The 23635-nt window shown below is 39.4% G+C and overlaps 1 protein-coding gene across 1 annotated transcript in view; it reads left to right on the top strand.

Moving 5' to 3' along the window:
* Positions 1 to 23635, top strand: part of LOC138855365 (phosphatidylinositol phosphatase PTPRQ-like) — a 122639-nt gene that overhangs the window by 21769 nt on the left and 77235 nt on the right. The window contains exon 4 of the mRNA XM_070104418.1: positions 5600 to 5872. Within this exon, the coding sequence (XP_069960519.1) occupies positions 5600 to 5872 (273 nt within the window). The remainder of the gene's footprint in view (positions 1 to 5599; positions 5873 to 23635) is intronic.

Raw genomic sequence — 23635 nt, 5'->3', positions numbered from 1 at the left:
TTACTTGACAGTATCAGTATCTTGTAGTAACCTGGGCTCTGTTACAGTACCTAACTTTACTTGACAGTATCAGTATCTTGTAGTAACCTGGGCTCTGTTACAGTACCTAACTTTACTTGACAGTATCAGTATCTTGTAGTAACCTGGTCTCTGTTACAGTACCTAACTTTACTTGACAGTAGCAATATCTTGTAGTAACCTATCTTGTATCAGTATCTTGTAGTAACCTGGGCTCTGCTACAGCACCTAACTTTACCTGACAGTATCAGTATCTTGTAGTAACCTGGGCTCTGTTACAGTACCTAACTTTACTTGACAGTATCAGTATCTTGTAGTAACCTGGGCTCTGTTACAGTACCTAACTTTACTTGACAGTATCAGTATCTTGTAGTAACCTGGGCTCTGTTACAGTACCTAACTTTACTTGACAGTATCAGTATCTTGTAGTAACCTGGGCTCTGTTACAGTACCTAACTTTACTTGACAGTATCAGTATCTTGTAGTAACCTGGGCTCTGTTACAGTACCTAACTTTACTTGACAGTATCAGTATCTTGTAGTAACCTGGGCTCTGTTACAGTACCTAACTTTACTTGACAGTATCAGTATCTTGTAGTAACCTGGGCTCTGTTACAGTACCTAACTTTACTTGACAGTATCAGTATCTTGTAGTAACCTGGGCTCTGTTACAGTACCTAACTTTACTTGACAGTATCAGTATCTTGTAGTAACCTGGGCTCTGTTACAGTACCTAACTTTACTTGACAGTATCAGTATCTTGTAGTAACCTGGGCTCTGTTACAGTACCTAACTTTACTTGACAGTATCAGTATCTTGTAGTAACCTGGGCTCTGTTACAGTACCTAACTTTACTTGACAGTATCAGTATCTTGTAGTAACCTGGGCTCTGTTACAGTACCTAACTTTACTTGACAGTATCAGTATCTTGTAGTAACCTGGGCTCTGTTACAGTACCTAACTTTACTTGACAGTATCAGTATCTTGTAGTAACCTGGGCTCTGTTACAGTACCTAACTTTACTTGACAGTATCAGTATCTTGTAGTAACCTGGTCTCTGTTACAGTACCTAACTTTACTTGACAGTATCAGTATCTTGTAGTAACCTGGGCTCTGTTACAGTACCTAACTTTACTTGACAGTATCAGTATCTTGTAGTAACCTGGGCTCTGTTACAGTACCTAACTTTACTTGACAGTATCAGTATCTTGTAGTAACCTGGGCTCTGTTACAGTACCTAACTTTACTTGACAGTATCAGTATCTTGTAGTAACCTGGGCTCTGTTACAGTACCTAACTTTACTTGACAGTATCAGTATCTTGTAGTAACCTGGGCTCTGTTACAGTACCTAACTTTACTTGACAGTATCAGTATCTTGTAGTAACCTGGGCTCTGTTACAGTACCTAACTTTACTTGACAGTATCAGTATCTTGTAGTAACCTGGGCTCTGTTACAGTACCTAACTTTACTTGACAGTATCAGTATCTTGTAGTAACCTGGGCTCTGTTACAGTACCTAACTTTACTTGACAGTATCAGTATCTTGTAGTAACCTGGGCTCTGTTACAGTACCTAACTTTACTTGACAGTATCAGTATCTTGTAGTAACCTGGGCTCTGCTACAGTACCTAACTTTACTTGACAGTATCAGTATCTTGTAGTAACCTGGGCTCTGTTACAGTACCTAACTTTACTTGACAGTATCAGTATCTTGTAGTAACCTGGGCTCTGCTACAGTACCTAACTTTACTTGACAGTATCAGTATCTTGTAGTAACCTGGGCTCTGTTACAGTACCTAACTTTACTTGACAGTATCAGTATCTTGTAGTAACCTGGGCTCTGTTACAGTACCTAACTTTACTTGACAGTATCAGTATCTTGTAGTAACCTGGGCTCTGTTACAGTACCTAACTTTACTTGACAGTATCAGTATCTTGTAGTAACCTGGGCTCTGCTACAGTACCTAACTTTACTTGACAGTATCAGTATCTTGTAGTAACCTGGGCTCTGTTACAGTACCTAACTTTACTTGACAGTATCAGTATCTTGTAGTAACCTGGGCTCTGCTACAGTACCTAACTTTACTTGACAGTATCAGTTTCTTGTAGTAACCTGGGCTCTGTTACAGTACCTAACTTTACTTGACAGTATCAGTATCTTGTAGTAACCTGGGCTCTGTTACAGTACCTAACTTTACTTGACAGTATCAGTATCTTGTAGTAACCTGGTCTCTGTTACAGTACCTAACTTTACTTGACAGTATCAGTATCTTGTAGTAACCTGGGCTCTGTTACAGTACCTAACTTTACTTGACAGTATAAGTATCTTGTAGTAACCTGGGCTCTGTTACAGTACCTAACTTTACTTGACAGTATCAGTATCTTGTAGTAACCTGGTCTCTGTTACAGTACCTAACTTTACTTGACAGTATCAGTATCTTCTAGTAACCTGGGCTCTGTTACAGTACCTAACTTTACTTGACAGTATCAGTATCTTGTCGTAACCTGGTCTCTGTTACAGTACCTAACTTTACTTGACAGTATCAGTATCTTGTAGTAACCTGGGCTCTGTTACAGTACCTAACTTTACTTGACAGTATCAGTATCTTGTAGTAACCTGGGCTCTGTTACAGTACCTAACTTTACTTGACAGTATCAGTATCTTGTAGTAACCTGGGCTCTGTTACAGTACCTAACTTTACTTGACAGTATCAGTATCTTGTAGTAACCTGGGCTCTGTTACAGTACCTAACTTTACTTGACAGTATCAGTATCTTGTAGTAACCTGGGCTCTGTTACAGTACCTAACTTTACTTGACAGTATCAGTATCTTGTAGTAACCTGGTCTCTGTTACAGTACCTAACTTTACTTGACAGTATCAGTATCTTGTAGTAACCTGGGCTCTGTTACAGTACCTAACTTTACTTGACAGTAGCAATATCTTGTAGTAACCTGGGCTCTGCTACAGCACCTAACTTTACCTGACAGTATCAGTATCTTGTAGTAACCTGGTCTCTGTTACAGAATCTAACTTTACAGTAGCAATATCTTGTAGTAACTTGGTCTATGTTACAGTACTAACTTTACTTGACAATGTCAATGTCTTGTTGTAACCTGGTCTCTGTTACAGTACCTAACTTTACTTGACAGTAGCAATATCTTGTAGTAACCTGGGCTCTGTTATAGTACCTAACTTTACTTGGCAGTATCAATATCTTGTAGTAACATGGGATCTGCTACAGTACCTAACTTTACTTGACAGTAGCAATATCTTGTAGTAACCTCCGCTCTGTTATAGTACCTAACTTTACTTGGCAGTATCAATATCTTGTAGTAACCTGGGCTCTGCTACAGCACCTAACTTTACCTGACAGTATCAGTATCTTGTAGTAACCCGGGCTCTGTTACAGTAGCTAACTTTGCTTGACAGTAGCAATATCTAGTAGTAACTTGGTCTATGTTACAGTACTAACTTTACTTGACAATGTCAATATCTTGTAGTAACCTGGTCTCTGTTACAGTACTAACTTTACTTGACAGTATGAATATCTTTTATTACCCTGGTCTCTCTTACAGTACATAACTTTACTTGACAGTATCAATATCTTATAGTAACCTGGTCTCTGTAACAGAACTAACTTTACTTGACAGTATCAATATCTTATATTACCCTGGTCTCTGTTACAGTACCTAACTTTACTTGACAGTACCAGTATCTTGTAGAAACCTGGTCTCTGTTACAGTACCTAACTTTACTTGACAGTATCAATATTTTGCAGTACCCTGGTCTCTGTTACAGTACCTAACTTTACTTGACAGTAAAGTTAGTACTGTAGTAACCTGGGCTCTGTTACAGTACCTAACTTTACTTGACAGTATCAGTATCTTCTAGTAACCTGGGCTCTGTTACAGTACTAACTTTACTTAACAGCATCAATATCTTGTACTACCATGGTCTCTGTTGCAGTACCTAACTTTACTTGACAGTAAAGTTAGCAATGTAGTATCCTGGGCTCTGTTACAGTACTTAACTTTACTTGACAGTACCCATAACTTGTAGTAACCTGGGCTCTGTTAGAGTACTTTACTTTACTTGACAGTATCAATATCTTGTAGTAACCTGGGCTCTGTTACAGTACTAACTTGACAGTATCAATATCTTCTAGTAACCTGGTCTTTGTTACAGTGCCTGACTTTACTTGACAGTATCAATATCTTCTAATAACCTGGTCTCTGTTACAGTGCCTGACTTTACTTGACAGTATCAATGTCTTCTAGTAACCTGGTCTCTCTTACAGTGCCTGACTTTACTTGACAGTATCAATATCTTCTAGTAACCTGGGCTCTGTTACAGTGCCTGACTTTACTTGACAGTATCAATATCTTCTAGTAACCTGGGCTCTGTTACAGTACCTAACTTTACTTGACAGTATCAATATCTTCTAGAAACCTGGTCTCTGTTACAGTGCCTGACTTTACTTGACAGTATCAATGTCTTCTAGTAACCTGGTCTCTGTTACAGTGCCTGACTTTACTTGACAGTATCAATATCTTCTAGTAACCTGGTCTCTGTTACAGTGCCTGACTTTACTTGACAGTATCATCTCTTAATACAATAAATTTTGTTCTTATTTTTAGTTTTTATTATATTTCAAGGAATTTTATTTTTCTTTTGATGAATTTCCATAGCAGAACCTGGAGCTGCAGTTATCACAAGTATTACTGACACACTTGTATTCTATCACTGGTAGATGATACTTTAGCCATCATAAACATTACTGATACATGTATCCCTACACCAATACATGGAGCTGCAGTCATCATCAGCATTGCTGACACATATGTATCCCCACATTACTAAGTGCACCTATAGTCTTCAACTGTATTGTCATATGTCAGAACCTGGAATGTGAGTCATCACCAGCATCACACTCACATGTATCCCTGATACCAGTACCTGGAGCTTCAACCATCACTAGCATTATGGACACACATGTATCCCTGACACTAGTACCTGGAGCTTCAACCATCACTAGCATTATGGACACACATGTATCCCTGACACCAGTACCTGGAGCTTCAACCATCACCAGCATTACTGACACACATGTATCCCTGACACCAGTACCTGGAGCTTCAACCATCACTAGCATTATGTACACACATGTATCCCTGACACCAGTACCTGGAGCTTCAACCATCACTAGCATTATGGACACACATGTATCCCTGACACCAGTACCTGGAGCTTCAACCATCACTAGCATTATGGACACACATGTATCCCTGACACCAGTACCTGGAGCTTCAACCATCACTAGCATTATGGACACACATGTATCACTGACACCAGTACCTGGAGCTTCAACCATCACTAGCATTATGGACACACATGTATCCCTGACACCAGTACCTGGAGCTTCAACCATCACTAGCATTATGGACACACATGTATCCCTGACACTAGTACCTGGAGCTTCAACCATCACTAGCATTACGGACACACATGTATCCCTGACACCAGTACCTGGAGCTTCAACCATCACCAGTATTAATAACACACTTTTATCCCCACACCAGTACCTGGACCTGTAGTTATCACAAACATCACGTGGTCTGATCAGTCACTGTATGTCACCTGGTCACCTCCTGAAGAAGAAAATGGTGTAATATTAGAATACTCGATCAACATTATGAATGAGGATGATACTGAACTAGTAACTGTGGATGGAACTACCAACGAAGCAGCAATTACTGACTTACAACAATGTGTGTCGTACGACGTCACTGTTGAGGCTGCAACTGAAGCTGGCTGGGGACCTCCATCAGATGTCTACAATATTTTTACCAATGGTATGATGAATGCTTTTGTTTATTGTCTTCATTTTAATAATAATAATAATATCTTTATTTTACTACAAGTACATGTACATGGTATACAGGCGTAGCTGACATCAGTGACATACTACTATATAGAAAGCCCCTTCTTATGCTCAGCATTTCGGGTAAGTTAGGTCAGTGTCCCAGGATGCGACCCACACCAGTCGACTAGAACGCAGGTACCCATTTTACTGATGGGGAACATAGACAATAGGTGAAAAGAAACATGCCCAATGTTTGTACTCTGGCTGGGAATCTAGTGGAATATGGTAGTTATAAAGTTCCTTAATATTAGATAACACTTTAAAATAATTGTATATCTTCATCTCTTTGTTAAAAAAATATAAAAATGTGCATAAAAGTGAACTTTACATTCTGATAAAACAATAACGTTTATTTGCAGATAAACGACACTGACATACAGTTAATAATAGCATAAAAATGCTAGTTTGTGGGCAGAATTAGAGAATTTAACAATAAACACATCATTGCATAATGCACCTACATTATAGACAAGCTGTATTATAGACAGTTTGTCTGTAATATTTTCTGAAAAACAACTTTTCTATAAGATATAACGTTAACGGCTTCTGAAAGACATGTGTCTACAAGACATGTCAACATGCCAGACACAAACAATAAATATAAAACAGAAATGTACACCAGTAAGCTGTCCTAATATACAAGTACAGTTAGAAATAGAAATAGAAATAGCCAGATCTTCACTTTAAGGGGGTTATTAGTAGAATATTCAAGGGGCTACTAGTAGAATTATAGTAAATCAACCATTCAAATCACATTATGAAGCTCTGTATAGTCTGCAGTAAATAAAACAAACGAGCTTCCACATGGATAAATTGCCATTTTTGTAAAAATTGGTGTCACGCCCCTTGTGCAGATATCCAAGAACTAGCTACAAGCTGTATTAAATCAGGGAAGTGTTTTTGGGTATGCCCAAATGAGATAAATCTGTGGACTAAAATCACATTGGTATTAAAAGAGGATAACACCAAAGCTGCCTTCATAGAAAACCTGGAAACTTTGTATAACAGATGAGAAAATAAAAAGTCTGGGCTGGATGGTATCGCCCTTGGTGCTGGCCATGTAGTCAGAAACTGTAAAGCTGGAGGCACTGCCCTGGTAGACAGTAAATGTGGGACTGGTAGACAGTAATGGTAAGGCTGGAGGTACTGTCCTGGGAGACAGTAATGGTGAGGCTGGAGGTTCTGTCCAGGTAGTCAGTAAATGTACACATGAGGGAATGCATATAAATGACCTCAAGGGAGACAGGAGCTGTAGCGGGGAAACAAATGTAGTCAAGGGCACGATAAATCCAATATTACAAACTAGTAATACCACAGGAGACAGCAAACAAGGGGACTCCACTATCAATAGTGAGGATATATTACCAGAAACAACTGGTGATAGCTCAATTGTTAGTACTAGTGAGGATAGGAAAGACACAGGTAAACATGCACTAACAGGGAATACACTCACAGAAACCCAAGGCAAACGGAAACCAAGTCTGTGCACATACTATGCACTTGGTATCTGTAGGCGTAGGAAATCGGGAAAAAACAGATGAGACGTGCAACTTTGACCACCTTGAAAATGCCGTGCCCATGTGACAACAGGAAAATGCAAACTCCTTTCCTGTAAGCTTTTTCACCCTGAAATGTGTACCTCTTCAGTACAGGAAAGACTGTGCTATAACTTAAATTGCCAGGTACACCATCTAAAGGGAACAAAAAGATACAAAACATCCAGGCCATGGGAAAACCTGGGTAGTCACAACCGCTCAAGAGGGAGAGGTTTTTAGTGCCAGGAAGGAATAAAAACTGGCAGGAAATTGCAAAAATCGTACACCAAATCCAGTCATTTCTGGAGTGGAACCACAGTCGATGGCCTCTACTCCAAACCAACAGATACAGATACTAGTGACGGAAAAAAGTTCCCCCCCCCCAGTACCACGAATACCACCAATCCGATCACATTCTTCTTTGCAAATATACAGGGTCTAAAGCCAGCAACGAACAACAAAATACCTTTCATCAGTGGACTGCTTGCAGAGGCAAATGCAACGTTCGTGGCCTTCACAGAGACCCAAACAAAGGATCACTTGGACAATGAAATATGGATCCCAGGTTACAACCTATACAGATGCGACAGAGTGAACAGGCAAAAGGGGAGGGTTGGCCTGTATATCGCAGAGTCATTTGTTTGCACAGAACTGCTTAATGCATCAAATGATGTAGTGGAAGTTTTAACAGTAAAGATTGAAAACCAAAACCTAGTCATTGTGGTAGTCTACAAGTCTCCGGATGCAACATCCCAGCAATTCCAGGAACAGCTGTCAAAAATTGACCACTGTCTGGAAAATCTTCCAGCTCCTGCCCTCAACATCTTGCTCCTGGGAGATTTCAACTTAAGGCACCTAAAATGGAGGAATATAGCAAATAATGTTGTTGCAGTAATAACACCAGGAGGCAGCTCTGACGAGAACTCACACACACACGAGCTTTTAAATCTCTGCACAAAATTCAACTTAAACCAGCAATTAATAGAGCCTACTAGACTGGAGAATACACTAGACTTCATCTTCACTAACAATGATGATCTGATACGAAATGTCACCATATGAAAAAACAATATACTCAGATCACAACATAATTGAGGTTCAGTCATGTATGCACAGAGCCCCAGACTGACAAAATGAGGTCAGCCTCGATGGAGCCCTCACCAAATTCAACTTCAATAACAAGAAAATAAAGTGAGACCAAGTAAATCAAATCCTAAATGATATAATCTGGGAAGATAGACTAAGCAACAGAGACCCCAACTTATGCCTAGAACAGATTAACTTGGTGGCACTCGATGTATGCTCAAGGCTTATTCATTTAAGAAAAAGGAGGAGTAGATGTAAAATAGAAAGAGACAGGCGCTCCTCTTACAGGTGACAGAAAAAAATAACAAAGTGGCTAAAAGAGGTTAATATATCTGAAATGCGTAGGGAGACACTGGTCAGAGAAATAGCAAACACCGAACTTAAGCTAAAGGATTCTTATAGGAGTCAGGAATCGCAGGAAGAACTAAAAGCCATAAATGAAATCGAAAGAAACCCAAAGTATTTCTTTTCTTATGCCAAATCAAAGTCGAGAACCACATCCAGTATTGGGCCCCTACTTAAACAAAATGGGTCCTACACAGATGACAGCAAGGAAATGAGTGAGCTACTCAAGTCCCAATATGACTCAGTTTTGGGCAAGCCGCTAACCAGACTGAGAGTCGAAGATAAAAGTGAATTTTTTATGAGAGAGCCACAGAATTTGGTTAACACAAGCCTATCTGACGTTATCCTGATGCCAAATGGCTTCGAACAGGAGATAAATGACATGCCCATGCACTCTGCCCCAGGGCCAGACTCATGGAACTCCGTGTTCATCAAGAACTGCAAGAAGCCCCTATCACGAGCTTTTACCATCCTATGAAGAGGGAGCATGGACACGGGGGTCGTCCCTCAGTTACTAAAAACAACAGACATAGCCCCACTCCACAAAGGGGGCAGTAAAGCAATAGCAAAGAACTACAGACCAATAGCACTAACATCCCACATCATAAAAATCTTTGAAAGGTTCCTAAGAAGCAAGATCGCCACCAACCAAGATACTTATCAATTACACAACCCAGGGCAACATGGGTTTAGAGCAGGTCGCTCCTGTCTTTATCAACTTCTGGAACACTACGACAATGTCCTAGATGCGCTAGAAGACAAAAAGAATGCAGATGTAATATATACATACTTTGAAAAAGCCTTCGCCAAGTGTGATCATGGAGTAATAGCGCACAAAATGCGTGCTAAAGGAATAACAGGAAAAGTTGGTAGATTGATCTATAATTTCCTCACAAACAGAACACAAAGAGTAGTAGTCAAGAGAGTAAAGTCTGAGGCGGCTACGGTGATAAGCTCTGTTCCACAAGGCACAGTACTCGCTCCCATCTTGTTTCTCATCCTCATATCTGACATAGACAAGGATGTCAGCCACAGCACCGTGTCTTCCTTTGTAGATGACACCCGAATCTGCATGACAGTGTCTTCCATTGCAGACACTGCAAGGCTCCAGGCGGACATCAACCAAATCTTTCAATGGGCTACAGAAAACAATATGAAGTTCAACGATGAGAAATTTCACTTACACCGGTATGGTAAACATGGGGAAATTAAAACTTCATCAGAGTACAAAACAAATTCCGGCCACAAAATAGAGCGAGAAACCATCGTCAAAGACCTGGGAGTGATCATGTCGGAAGATCTCACCTTCATGGACCATAACATTGTATCAATTGCATATGCTAGAAAAATGACAGGACAGATAATGAGAACCTTCAAAACTAGGGATGCCAATCCCTTGTTGACACTCTTCAGGTCGCTTGTTCTATCTTGGCTGGAATATTGCTACACACTAACAGCACCTTTCAAGGCAGGTGAAATTGCTGACCTAGAAAATGTACAGAGAACCTTCACGGTGCACATAACAGAGATAAAACTCCTCAATTACTGGGAGCACTTGAAGTTCCTGAACCTGTACTCCGTGGAACACAGGCGGGAGAGATACATGATTATATTCACCTGGAAAATACTAGAGGGACTAGTACCGAACTTGCACACGAAAATCACTCTCTACGAAAGCAAAAGACTCGACAGACGATGCAACATCCCTCCAATGAAAAGCAGGGGTGTCAGTAGCACGTTAAGAGACAATACAACAAGTGTGAAGGGCCCGAGACTGTTCAACTGCCTCCCAGCATACATAAGGGGGATTACCAACAGACCCCTGGCAGTCTTCAAGCTGGTACTGGACAAGCACCTAAAGTCGGTACCTGACCAGCCAGGCTGTGGCTCGTACATTTGATTGCGTGCAGCCAGCAGTAACAGCCTGGTTGATCAGGCTCTGATCCACCAGGAGGCCTGGTCACAGACCGGGCCGCGTGGGCGTTGACCCCTGGAACTCTCTCCAGGTAAACTCCAGGTAAACTCCAGGCAATGTTTACTATAAACTACTGATCTATTAGGCAGTAACAGTAGATGACAACTTGTATATGTAACACAGAAGTAATGCTTACTGCTAAACAACTTGTTTATGTGACACAGAAGTAACACCTACTGCTAAACAACTTGTGTATGTAACACAGAAGTAACACCTTCTGGTAAACAACTTGTATATGTAAAACAGAAGTAACACCTACTGCTAAACAACTAGTATATGTTACACAGAAGTAACACCTACTGCTAAACTACTTATTTAAGTTACAGAGAAGTAACAACTACTGCTAAACAACTTGCACAGGTAACACAGAAGCAACAACTACTGCTAAACAACTAGTTTAGAGGGGAGTCACGGCTACAAAGGGACAATTTAGCTATAAGAAACAATGCCAACAGTAAATGTATGGCAACCTTTCTGGAAGACAGAGTTACTCCTGGATAACTTCTCTACAAGACACAACAGTAAGAGCTTCTGCAGATTAACTTACCTACAGTAGCAGCAGCTATCGTAGAGCAACTTGTCTACAAGACATGAGTGAGAAACTGCAGAACCATTTATCTTTAAGAAGCAACAGCAACAGCTTCTGCTAGTCAGCTTTTCTACAATATGGAAGAGTAACAAATACTTCATGACTGTTTGTCTACAATACAATGACTGATACTGCAGGTGAACTTGTTCATAGGAAACAGCAGTAACCACTACTGCTGTTTACTATGAACAAGACATCTTGTTTACAACTTTTGCAGAACAATTTACCTATAAGGCAAAATATTAGTAGTTACTGCATGAAAACTTCTACAAAACACTAAATGCTTTTGCGAGGTATTTTTTCTACAAGACATATCAGCAACAGATTTTGCGGCACAACTTCCCTACAAGACTGCAAAAGCTACTGCATGAGAACTTCTTCATGAGACAGTAACGGCTACAGTTTGTCTACGAGACACAGTGCTACCAGCTACTGCAGAGCAACCTATCTATTGGTGGACATTTTGCATGCAAAACAACATTGACTGGTATTGTAGGACAACTTGTTAACAAAAATGTAGCAGTTACTAACAACCTGAAGACACGACTCAATGCTAATAGCTAATGCAAGACAATTTATCTACAAGGAACCATAAGAGGTATAGCAACGCAACTTTTCTACAAGTCACAACAGTATGAACTATTTTAAGACAACTTGTCTATAAGATAACAACAGGGCTAATGCAAGTCAGCTTGAATACATGACTCAACAGAGACTCCTGTTGAAAAAAAGCCTTAGCTATCAGCCAGTCTACAGTCGTATGAGCTATTACAAGACGAGTTTTATTTTAGTTATGTGATCAACAGCTGCTTCTGGTCAATTTATTTACAAGATAAAATAATAGCTGATACTACTTCTACTGCAACAATGGCTATTGTTGGACAAGTATTTTTTTACAAGCCACAACAAAAACAGTTACTGGAGGAAGACTTGTCTCTAAGACAATATCAATTAGTGTCAGAGAGCTTGTCAATAAATATCAAATCCAGGAAAACCTGTTTTCAAGACTATCATTCAACTTATTCTAAGGTTACACATTTCAAAATCACTTTAAGAAAGGTAAATAATAACCTAATGTAAAACTATTTAATAAAACTCTGCATTAATATTAAAACAACTGAGCTCGCCACCCCTGATTGGAATGCTCTTCTCCAAGGGGATGATGACAACCAAGTGAAAACCTTCACTGGACACATCCTTAATCTACAACAATAACACATTCCTCACCGGTAATATGTGACGAAGCCTACAGATCAGCCTTGGTTTGGCTTTCATTGTAGAAGGACTGCTACTGCTAAGTACAAACCATGGCGAAGGTATAAGAGACATCCTACCACCTATAACAGGAACTTGTACAGGCAAGCCTGTAGGCATATGAGTGACGTTCAAAAGTGGGCCATCGCTAAATAGGAGGTGGACACAAAAAGAAAGCTAGCATCAGGTAGGGTAGGCTGCAAAATCTGGTGGTCCCTGGTCAAGGACAGACAAGGTTATCTGCCTGATGAACTCATTCCACCTACAAATCGACAGGATGGGACTACATCTACTAGTAGTCAAGAGAATGCGGACCTCTTTGCCAAGCACATTCCACCAAAATACTAGTTCCTGATCCAGCAAGGGACCCTATTGGCTAGCTGCAAGAACTGTGTCAAAACTGTCAGTGGTGACAATAAGGCAGGAGGAGGTGCATTTCCTTCTTAAATCACTTTGAGAAGATGTGCAGACCAGCTAGCAGCACCTCTAACTCGCATCTTTCAGCACTGCCTAGTACAGTGTAAATGGTCCTCTCTGTGGAAAGAGGCAAATGTAGTCCCTGTTCACAAAAAGAGGAGCAGAGCACAAATCAGCAACTATAAACCACTGTCAAGCCTGTCAAACACTGGTAAGATCCTTGAGACAATAATCTCAAGACAAATGACAGTTTTTTGACTACCACTCACTGCTTTGTGATCGTCAATATGGCTTCAGGAAAGGTTACTCTGCTGCTGATCTGTTGTTAAACCTCTCCACTAAGTGGCACCAGTCACTGGATGAATCCAAAGTCAGCTGTGTGATAGCACCGGACATTGCTAGTGCATTTTACTGGATGTGGCACCAGGGCCTCTTAGCAAAACTTCAAGCACTGGGAATTGCAGGCTCTATGCTATGTCTCCTCAGTGATTACCTTCATGGTAGACCTCTAAGGGTAGTTCTCAATGGAACGGAATCAGCAAGACATCCTATTGGGGCAAGTGTTCCACAAGGAAGCGTGTTGGGAATGTCTATTGCAACGATTTTCTTCATCTCATCCCAGAAGCACATACATATGCAGACAACTGTACACTGACATTCACTTATCCAAGAGAAGAAATGCCAGCTGCTCTAAGCTACATCAATCACCAGCTAAGAGCTACATCAGCTTGGAGAAATAGATGGCAAGTAACATTTGCACCTGAGAAAACGCAAATGATGATGGTCTCTAGGCACCATGATGGTAATGCTGGTGCAGTAGTAAGGATGAATGGGAGGGTGTTGGCACCTGGAGAAGTTGATATCCTTGGGGTGAAATTTGACTCCAAACTAACCATTAAGAACCATGTTATAAAACTTGCAAACAAGGCAGCCAGGAAGCTTACAGCACTTCGCCGTATCTTGCATCTGCTTGACAGTAGGCTTTGCAAGAATCTGTACGAGGCACAAGTACGCTCACACCTTGAGAATGCTCCACTTTCTTGGTTTGCCTTCCCCCCTCTCATCTGTGACTGCTTGACAGAGTAGAGAACAGAGCAAGACGTCTCATCTCTAGCCTGGACCCATCCTGGATAGATCTGTCATTTCAGCAGAGCCTTCAACACAGGAGGCATGTGGGTGGCCTTACTGTTATGTACAAGGCCAATATTGTCAAAGTACCACACTTGGATCCACTTCGAGGACAGCGTGAAACAAGCTTTTATGCCACAAGACGGGCAGAAAGCAGCACCTTCACTCTGGCTGTACCCTTCTCCAGAACATCACTCCATCTGAGATCATATATACCCAGGATGACTCGAGTATGGAACACATTCGTACAGCATAATGATGTCAACGAGATAAAGTCAGTTGATGAGATAAAATGCTGGCCCACAGATAGCTCCAACTTCATCCTGTTCCCTATTTGTATGTCTCATAACAATAAAAATGCTTTCAAATGAGCTGATGTAGGTAACAGCTCTTAGCTTGCCAATAAAGTTAGGAATCCTTACCCTGTAAATAGCTTGTCAATAAAGCTAAGGATATTTAACCTTGTCAAACCCTGTGTAAAAAAAAAAAAAAAAAAAAAAAAAAAAAAAAAAAAAAAAAAAAAAAAAAAAAAAAAAAAAAAAAAAAAAAAAAAAAAAAAAACTTATGACTTGGTAACCAGCATTTTCTAGTCTTCATTACATCCAAATTATTAAAAAAAAAAGTATTCAGAATGCTAGAATAAAGAACTGGGAATGCCATAAAAATAATACCACCATCAGCTAGGTTTACCTGTGGGAAAGTAAGAAGAAAAATACCGAAATCCTATTGGTCAAAGACAGTCATTTATTTATAAACCTAGTTTTTGTTGTTTATGAAATTACTTTTTATATACTTTTGTGGACAGTATCCCAGAGTTTCTAGATTACTTTAGATAAAGCTGGCCTTTAAAATGAGCATTTGTTTAATAATAACTCTAAACTGGTAAATTCAACCCTGTTTCTGCCTAACACCAGCCTCACCAGTGAGCCTTAAGTACACTCAATACACCTCCCGGTAACAATCTTAAGTACACTCAATACACCTCCCAGTAACAATCTTAAGTACACTCAATGCACCTCCCAGTTTAAGTACACTCAATGCACCTCCCAGTTTAAGTACACTCAATGCACCTCCCAGTTTAAGTACACTCAATGCACCTCCCAGTTTAAGTACACTCAATGCACCTCCCAGTTTAAGTACACTCAATACACCTCCCAGTAACAATCTTAAGTACACTCAATACACCTCCCAGTAACAATCTTAAGTACACTCAATACACCTCCCAGTAACAATCTTAAGTACACTCAATACACCTCCCAGTAACAATCTTAAGTACACTCAATGCACCTCCCAGTTTAAGTACACTCAATGCACCTCCCAGTTTAAGTACACTCAATGCACCTCCCAGTTTAAGTACACTCAATGCACCTCCCAGTTTAAGTACACTCAATGCACCTCCCAGTTTAAGTACACTCAATACACCTCCCAGTTTAAGTACACTCAATGCACCTCCCAGTTTAAGTACACTCAATGCACCTCCCAGTTTAAGTACACTCAATACACCTCCCAGTAACAATCTTAAGTACACTCAATACACCTCCCAGTAACAATCTTAAGTACACTCAATACACCTCCCAGTAACAATCTTAAGTACACTCAATACACCTCCCAGTAACAAGCAAAAGTATTTACAAAAAATACAATAGCCAGCAGGATTCATATCCATATTAGACGTTGTACACATGTGTTGCTAAATTAAACCACTCACCTAGCTAAATTAAACCACTCACCTAGAGAATCTTCACACCACCAGGTAGTCTACTTGGCTGCTAGAAATGTTTCTTATAAACATGTGCCCGGCATTAGGAAGAAACATCTCGTGGTCAACCAGGCTGTGGTCAACCAGGCTGTGGTCAACCAGGCTGTGGTCAACCAGGCTACCTAACAATATGAAGCATCTGTAAATGACTAGTTTAGTTAAGAATCACAATGAGACTTAAGCTGAGTGAAGCAGAGTATTACTGGGAAACCTTGCCAGACACCCCTGAAATAGGTTTGAATCCTGCTGACTGCAATCTCTCTCTGTCTCTCATATATATATATATATATATATATATATATATATATATATATATATATATATATATATATATATATATATATATATATATATATATATATATATATATATATATATATATATATATATATATATATGGGATACAAGGACAATGGAAGCAGCAGGTAAGAGAGTGATGAAGGTTTATAAACTAAAGGAGAAGGCAGTTAGGGTAAGATATAAACAAGTATTGGAGGATAGACGAGCTAGTGAGAGTATAGGCAATGGAGATGAAAATGTATTTGGTCAGTTTAAGAATGTAATGTTAGAGTGTTCAGCAGAAGTTTGTGGCTACAGGAAAGTGGGTGCGGGAGGGAAGAAGAATGATTGGTGGAATGATGATGTAAGAAAGAAAAAGTTAGCATATGAGAGGTTTTTACAAAGTAGAAGTGATGGAAGGAGGAAAGAGTATATGGAGAGGAAAAGAGAGGTTAGGAGAGTGGTGAAGCATTGTGAAAAAGAGCAAATGAGAGAGTGGGTGAGATGTTATCAACAAATTTTGTTGAAAATAAGAAAAAGTTTTGGTGTGAGATTAATAAGTTGAGGAAGCCTAGGGAACACATGGATCTGACTGTTACAAAGAGGAGAGGAGAATTATTAAATGGAGAGTTACAGGTATCAAGAAAATGGAGGGAATATTTTGAGGAATTGTTAGATGTTGAAGATAGGGAAACTGTGATTTCATGTATAGGGCAAGGAGGAATAACATCTTGTAGGAGTGAGGAGGAGGGAGGTGTGAGTGTGGGGGAAGCTTGTGAGGCAGTGGCTAGAATGAAAGGGGGCAAGGCAGCTGGGATTGATGAGATAAAGATAGAAATGTTATAAGCAGGTGAGGATATAGTTTTGGAGTGGTTAGTTCTATTATTTAATAAATGTATGGAAGAGAGTAAGGTACCTAGGGATTGGCAGAGAGCATGCATAGTTCCTTTGTATAAAGGCAAAGGGGATAAAAGAGAGTGCAAAAATTATAGGGGAATAAGTCTGTTGAGTATACCTGGTAAAGCATATGGTTTAGTTATTATTGAAAGAATTAAGAGTAAGACAGAGAGTAGGGTAGCAGATGAACAAGGAGGCTTTAGGAAGGGTAGGGGGTGCGTAGGCCAAGTGAAACATATAGGTGAACAGTATTTAGATAAAGGTAAAGAGGTTTTTGTGGCATTTATTGATTTCGAAGAGGTGTATGACAGGGTGGATAAGTGGTCAATGTGGCAGATGTTGCAGATGTATGGAACAAGAGGTAGGCTACTGAAAGCAGTGAAAAGATTTTATGAGGATAGTTAGGCTCAGGTTAGAGTATGTAAGAGAGAAGGAGATTATTTCCCAGTAAAAGTCGACCTCAGACAAGGATGTATGATGTCACTATTGTTGCTCAGTATATTTACAGATGTGGCTGTAAATGAAGTTAATGCTCGGGTGCTGGCAAGAGGTTTGCGGTTAAAAGATGAAGAATCTAACACAAAGTGAGAGTTGTCAGAGTTGCTCTTTGCTGATGACACTGCTTTTGGGAGATTCTGAAGAGAAGTTGCAAAGGTTGGTGGGTGAGTTTTATAGGGTATATAAAAGTAGAAAATTGAAAGGGAATATAGGAAAGAGTAAGGTGATGAGGATAACAAAAAATCAGGTAATGAAAGATTGGATATCACGTTGGAGGGAGAGAGTATGGAGGACTTGAAGGTATTAAGATAATTAGGAATGGATGTGTCAGCAGATGGGTCTGTAAAAAATGAGATGAATCATAGAATTGATGAAAGGAAAAAGGTGAGTGGTGCACTGAGGAGTCTGTGGAGACAAAGAACTTTGTCCATGGAAACAAAGATGGGAATGAATGAGAGTATAGTTATATCAACCCTCTTACATAGATGTGAAGCATGGGTGGTGAATGTTGCAACAAGTAGAAGTCTGGAGGCAGTGAAGATGTCGTGTCTGAGGGCAATGTGTGGTGTGAGTATAATGCAGAGAATTCATAGTTTGGAAATTAGGAGATGTGGAATTATCAAAACTACTGTTCAGAGGGTTGAGGAGGGGGTCTTGAGGTGGATTAGACATGTAGAAAGGATGAAACAAAATTGAATGACTTCCAGAGTGTATAAATCTGTAGTGGAGGGAAGGCAGGGTAGAGGTCAGCCTAGGAAAGGTTGCAGGTAGGGGGTAAAGGAGGTTTTGTGTTTGAGAAGCTCGGACTTCCAGCAAGCATGCATGAGCACGTTAACATCGAATGGGGACAAGTGGTTTTTAGGACTTGACATGCTGCTGGAGTGTGAGCAAGGTAATGATTATGAAGGGATTTATGGAAATCGGCAGGCCGGACTTGAGTGCTGGAGATGGGAAGTACAGTGTCTGCACTCTGAAGGAGGGGTGTTAATGTTGCAGTTTTATAACTATAGTGTAGTGATTGGGTGAATGATGAAAGTATTTCTTTTTCAGGCCCTCTCCCCATGGAGAATATATATAAATACATATATACATATATATATATATAAATATATATATATATATATATATATATATATATATATATATATATATATATATATATATATATATATATATATATATATATATATATATATATATATATATATATATATATATATATATATATATATATATTTATATATATATATATGTATATATGTATTTATATATATTCTCCATGGGGAAGTGGAACAGAATTCTTCCTCTGTAAGCCATGCGTGTTGTAAGAGGCGACTAAAATGCCGGGAGCAAGGGGCTAGTAACCCCTTCTCTAGTATAAATTACTAAATTTAAAAAGAGAAACTCTTGTTTTTCTTTTTGGGCCACCCCACCTCGGTGGGATACGGCCAGTGTGTTGAAAAAAGAAAGAATTTATATATATATATATATATATATATATATATATATATATATATATATATATATATATATATATATATATATATATACATATATATATATATATATATATATATATATATATATATATATATATATATATATATATATATATATATATATATATATATATATATATATATATATATGCAAAACAACCACTGTGAAAGCATAGAGAAGTTCCAAGCGCATTCGTGACTACTCACATTATCCTTGATAATGTGAGTAGTCAAGAAGCGCTTGAAACTTCTCTATTCTTTCACAGTGGTTGTTTTGCATATATATATATATATATATATATATATATATATATATATATATATATATATATATATATATATATATATATATATATATATATATATATATAAACTAAAAGAGGAGGCAGTTAGGGTAAGATATAAACAGCTATTGGAGGATAGATGGGGTAATGAGAGCATAGGCAATGGGGTCGAAGAGGTATGGGGTAGGTTTAAAAATGTAGTGTTAGAGTGTTCAGCAGAAGTTTGTGGTTACTGGAAAGTGGGTGCAGGAGGGAAGAGGAGCGATTGGTGGAATGATGATGTAAAGAGAGTAGTAAGGGAGAAAAAGTTAGCATATGAGAAGTTTTTACAAAGTAGAAGTGATGCAAGGAGGGAAGAGTATATGGAGAAAAAGAGAGAAGTTAAGAGAGTGGTGAAGCAATGTAAAAAGAGAGCAAATGAGAGAGTGGGTGAGATGTTATCAACAAATTTTGTTGAAAATAAGAAAAAGTTTCGGAGTGAGATTAACAAGTTAAGAAAGCCTAGAGAACAAATGGATTTGTCAGTTAAAAATAGGAGAGGAGAGTTATTAAATGGAGAGTTAGAGGTATTGGGAAGATGGAAGGAATATTTTGAGGAATTGTTAAATGTTGATGAAGATAGGGAAGCTGTGATTTCGTGTATAGGGCAAGGAGGAATAACATCTTGTAGGAGTGAGGAAAAGCCAGTTGTGAGTGTGGGGGAAGTTCGTGAGGCAGTAGGTAAAATGAAAGGGGGTAAGGCAGCCGGGATTGATGGGATAAAGATAGAAATGTTAAAAGCAGGTGGGGATATAGTTTTGGAGTGGTTGGTGCAATTATTTAATAAATGTATGGAAGATAAGGCTAAAGAGGTTTTTGTGGCATTTATGGAATTAGAAAAGGCGTATGACAGGGTGGATAGGGGGGCAATGTGGCAGATGTTGCAGGTGTATGGTGTAGGAGGTAGGTTACTGAAAGCAGTGAAGAGTTTTTACGAGGATAGTGAGGCTCAAGTTAGAGTATGTAGGAAAGAGGGAAATTATTTCCCAGTAAAAGTAGGCCTTAGACAAGGATGTGTGATGTCACCGTGGTTGTTTAATATATTTATAGATGGGGTTGTAAGAGAAGTGAATGCGAGGGTCTTGGCAAGAGGTGTGGAGTTAGAAGATAAAGAATCAAACACAAAGTGGGAGTTGTCACAGCTGCTCTTTGCTGATGACACTGTGCTTTTGGGAGATTCTGAAGAGAGGTTGCAGAGGTTGGTGGATGAATTTAATAGGGTATGTAAAAGAAGGAAATTAAAAGTGAATATAGGAAAGAGTACGGTGAGGAGGATAACAAAAAGATTAGGTGACGATAGGCTGGATATCAGATTGAAGGAAGAGAGTATGGAGGAGGTGAATGTATTCAGACATTTAGGAGTGGACGTGTCAGCAGATGGGTCTATGAAGGATGAGGTGAATCACAGAAGTGATGAGGGGAAATGGGTGAGTGGTGCACTTAGAAGTCTGTGGAGACAAAGAACGTTGTCCGTGGAAGCAAAAAGGGGAATGTATGAGAGTATAGTTGTACCAACACTCTTATATGGGTGTGAAGCATGGGTGATGAATGTTGCAGCGAGGAGAAGGCTGGAGGCAGTGGAGATGTCATGTCTGAGGGCAATGTGTGGTGTGAATATAATGCAAAGAATTCGTAGTTCGGAAATTAGAAGGTGTGGGATTACCGAAACTATTATCCAGAGGGCTGAGGAGGGTTTGTTGAGGTGGTTCGGACATGTAGAAAGAATGGAACAGAACAGAATGACTTCGAGAGTGTATAAATCTGTATTGGAGGGAAGGCGGGGTAGGGGTCGGCCGAGGAAGGGTTGGAGGGAGGGTGTAAAGGAGGTTTAGTGTGCGAGGGGCTTGGACTTCCAGCAGGCATGCATGAGCGTATTTGATAAGAGTGAATGGAGACAAATGGTTTTTAATACTTGACGTGCTGTTGGAGTGTGAGCAAAGTAACATTTATGAAGGGGTTCAGGGAAACCGGCAGGCCGGACTTGAGTCCTGGAGATGGGAAGTACAGTGCCTGCACTCTGAAGGAGGGGTGTTAATGTTGTAGTTTAAAAACTGTAGTGTAAAGCACCCTTCTGGCAAGACAGTGATGGAGTGAATGATGGTGGAAGTTTTTCTTTTTCGGGCCACCCTGCCATCGTGTGAGACGGCCATATGATAATAAAATAAAAAATAAATAAATATATATATATATATATATATATATATATATATATATATATATATATATATATATATATATATATATATATATATATATATATATATATATATATATATATATATATATATATATATATATATATATATATATATATATATATATATATATATATATATATATATATATATATAAAGGGGTACCTCGAGTTACAAACTTAATTCGTTCCAGAAGGCTGTTCGAGTGTAGAAGTGTAGATACCAAAAGAATTTGTTCCCATAAGGAATAATGTAGATTAGATTTGTCTGTTTCAGACCCTCAAAAATATACTTACGAAAGCTCTTACAAAAATACACTTACACAAGTGTTCGAGTTGGGAGCTGTTCAAAACTCAAGGTACCACTGTACATATAACTGGCACTTCTGCCAGAGAGAGGCTGTGGGCATCCTGCTCTGTGGTTTTGGTACAATATCAAATCAAGAACACCTACCAGGATTAACATCAACAGGCTGGTGTGTGAATACCTGCAGCTCGCTTTGGAAAAGGCTATAAGACTATGCATTTCCTCTCTTCCTCCAGAATCAAGAAAAGTGTTGTGTACGTGAAGTCAAAGAGGAAACATAATGGTCATATGGGTAGGAGAGGTCGGTGAGGGGTGGCCTCATGGAAGAGGAGGAGGCAGAGGTTGAGGGGTTAGGGGATCAAGAACCTCGCGAATGTTTAAAAATCGTGAATGTTTGGTGCACCAATATATTGTAGGGAAATATAATAATAGCACATGTGTCTAATTTAACAGCATTTACTTAGCCTAACAATACTGCTTCCTTAACCTATTGAACAATGAATAATCATAAAACACATGAAAACATCGTAAAATATTGTACTAGTGCCAGCCCTTAGGTAAAGAAGGTGAGAAAGACCATAGACTTCATGAAAGAATTTGTAGCAGAGTACCTAAGTGGAGGAGGAAGAGAGAGGGAAGAATGTGCCTTCTTCAGTGATTCTACGATATGTATGATACTAAAGCAGTACTAGTCAATAAAGGCTATAGCGCCAGCCAGTGATAAAGTATAGCATTAACAGTGTAACAAGTAAGTTAAGTGATTAATCGATAGGAAAAGAACAGCACAAACTTAACTCCTCCAATGTTGTTGGAGTTATATAGGGCAACTGACAAGACCGCCATCTCTACTGCCTCTGCTGCCACCTCCACCACCACTATGTAAGACTTATCTTTCAGTGGCCTTTATACACTCAACAACACAACAGCACTCGTGACATACTTAATGATGTATTTTATTCATTCTAGAGTATATGTCATGTTTCTATGTTATTAATATTGTTTATGCCTAATTAGATGAATTGTGATAGATAAATAAGCCACAGAGTTGATATTTGTGTCATACTGAAGGACTATCTTGTCCTATCTCCAAGCAAACTCTGCCAAAGCCACAATTCCTAACATATGTAATGACATATTATAAATATGATTGGGCAGCTGGGAATTCGCGAATGTTTGAAGCCTGCAAAAGTGGAAAACGTGAATGTTGAGGGAGACCTGTATGTGGTTAGCATGTGCATGTTATGTGCATAGTATGTATAGGGTATAACAGGGTGTCATTTACAGTGGGAGGCAGTTCACAGACATAGTGATGTACTGTGACGTGTCGTGGGAGGCAGTGAGTGCCCTACCCTGTCAGGCCTGCTTCACTCAACACATCCTCTACACCTCCCTCTCCTCCACCACCCACCATAAGTATGGGAGCCCCTCTGCTCCCTCCCACCACCATCATGAACCATATGCAGTATGTGCAATGAGCCATTTCCCCTTCAGCCTGGGCTTACCACACAGTTTGAGGTATGGCAGATGATGCAGCCAGCCAGCCACAAAGCCAGGGAAACAGTGCACCCAACAATGAGAAAAGAGGCACATGTCAGGTGTGTGGAAAG

The sequence above is a fragment of the Cherax quadricarinatus genome, chromosome 91, assembly GCF_038502225.1.
Source record: "Cherax quadricarinatus isolate ZL_2023a chromosome 91, ASM3850222v1, whole genome shotgun sequence".
In the NCBI taxonomy this organism is placed as follows: domain Eukaryota; kingdom Metazoa; phylum Arthropoda; class Malacostraca; order Decapoda; family Parastacidae; genus Cherax; species Cherax quadricarinatus.
The sequence above is the reverse complement of the archived record's forward strand: the minus strand, read 5'-3'. Positions and strand labels throughout refer to the sequence as shown.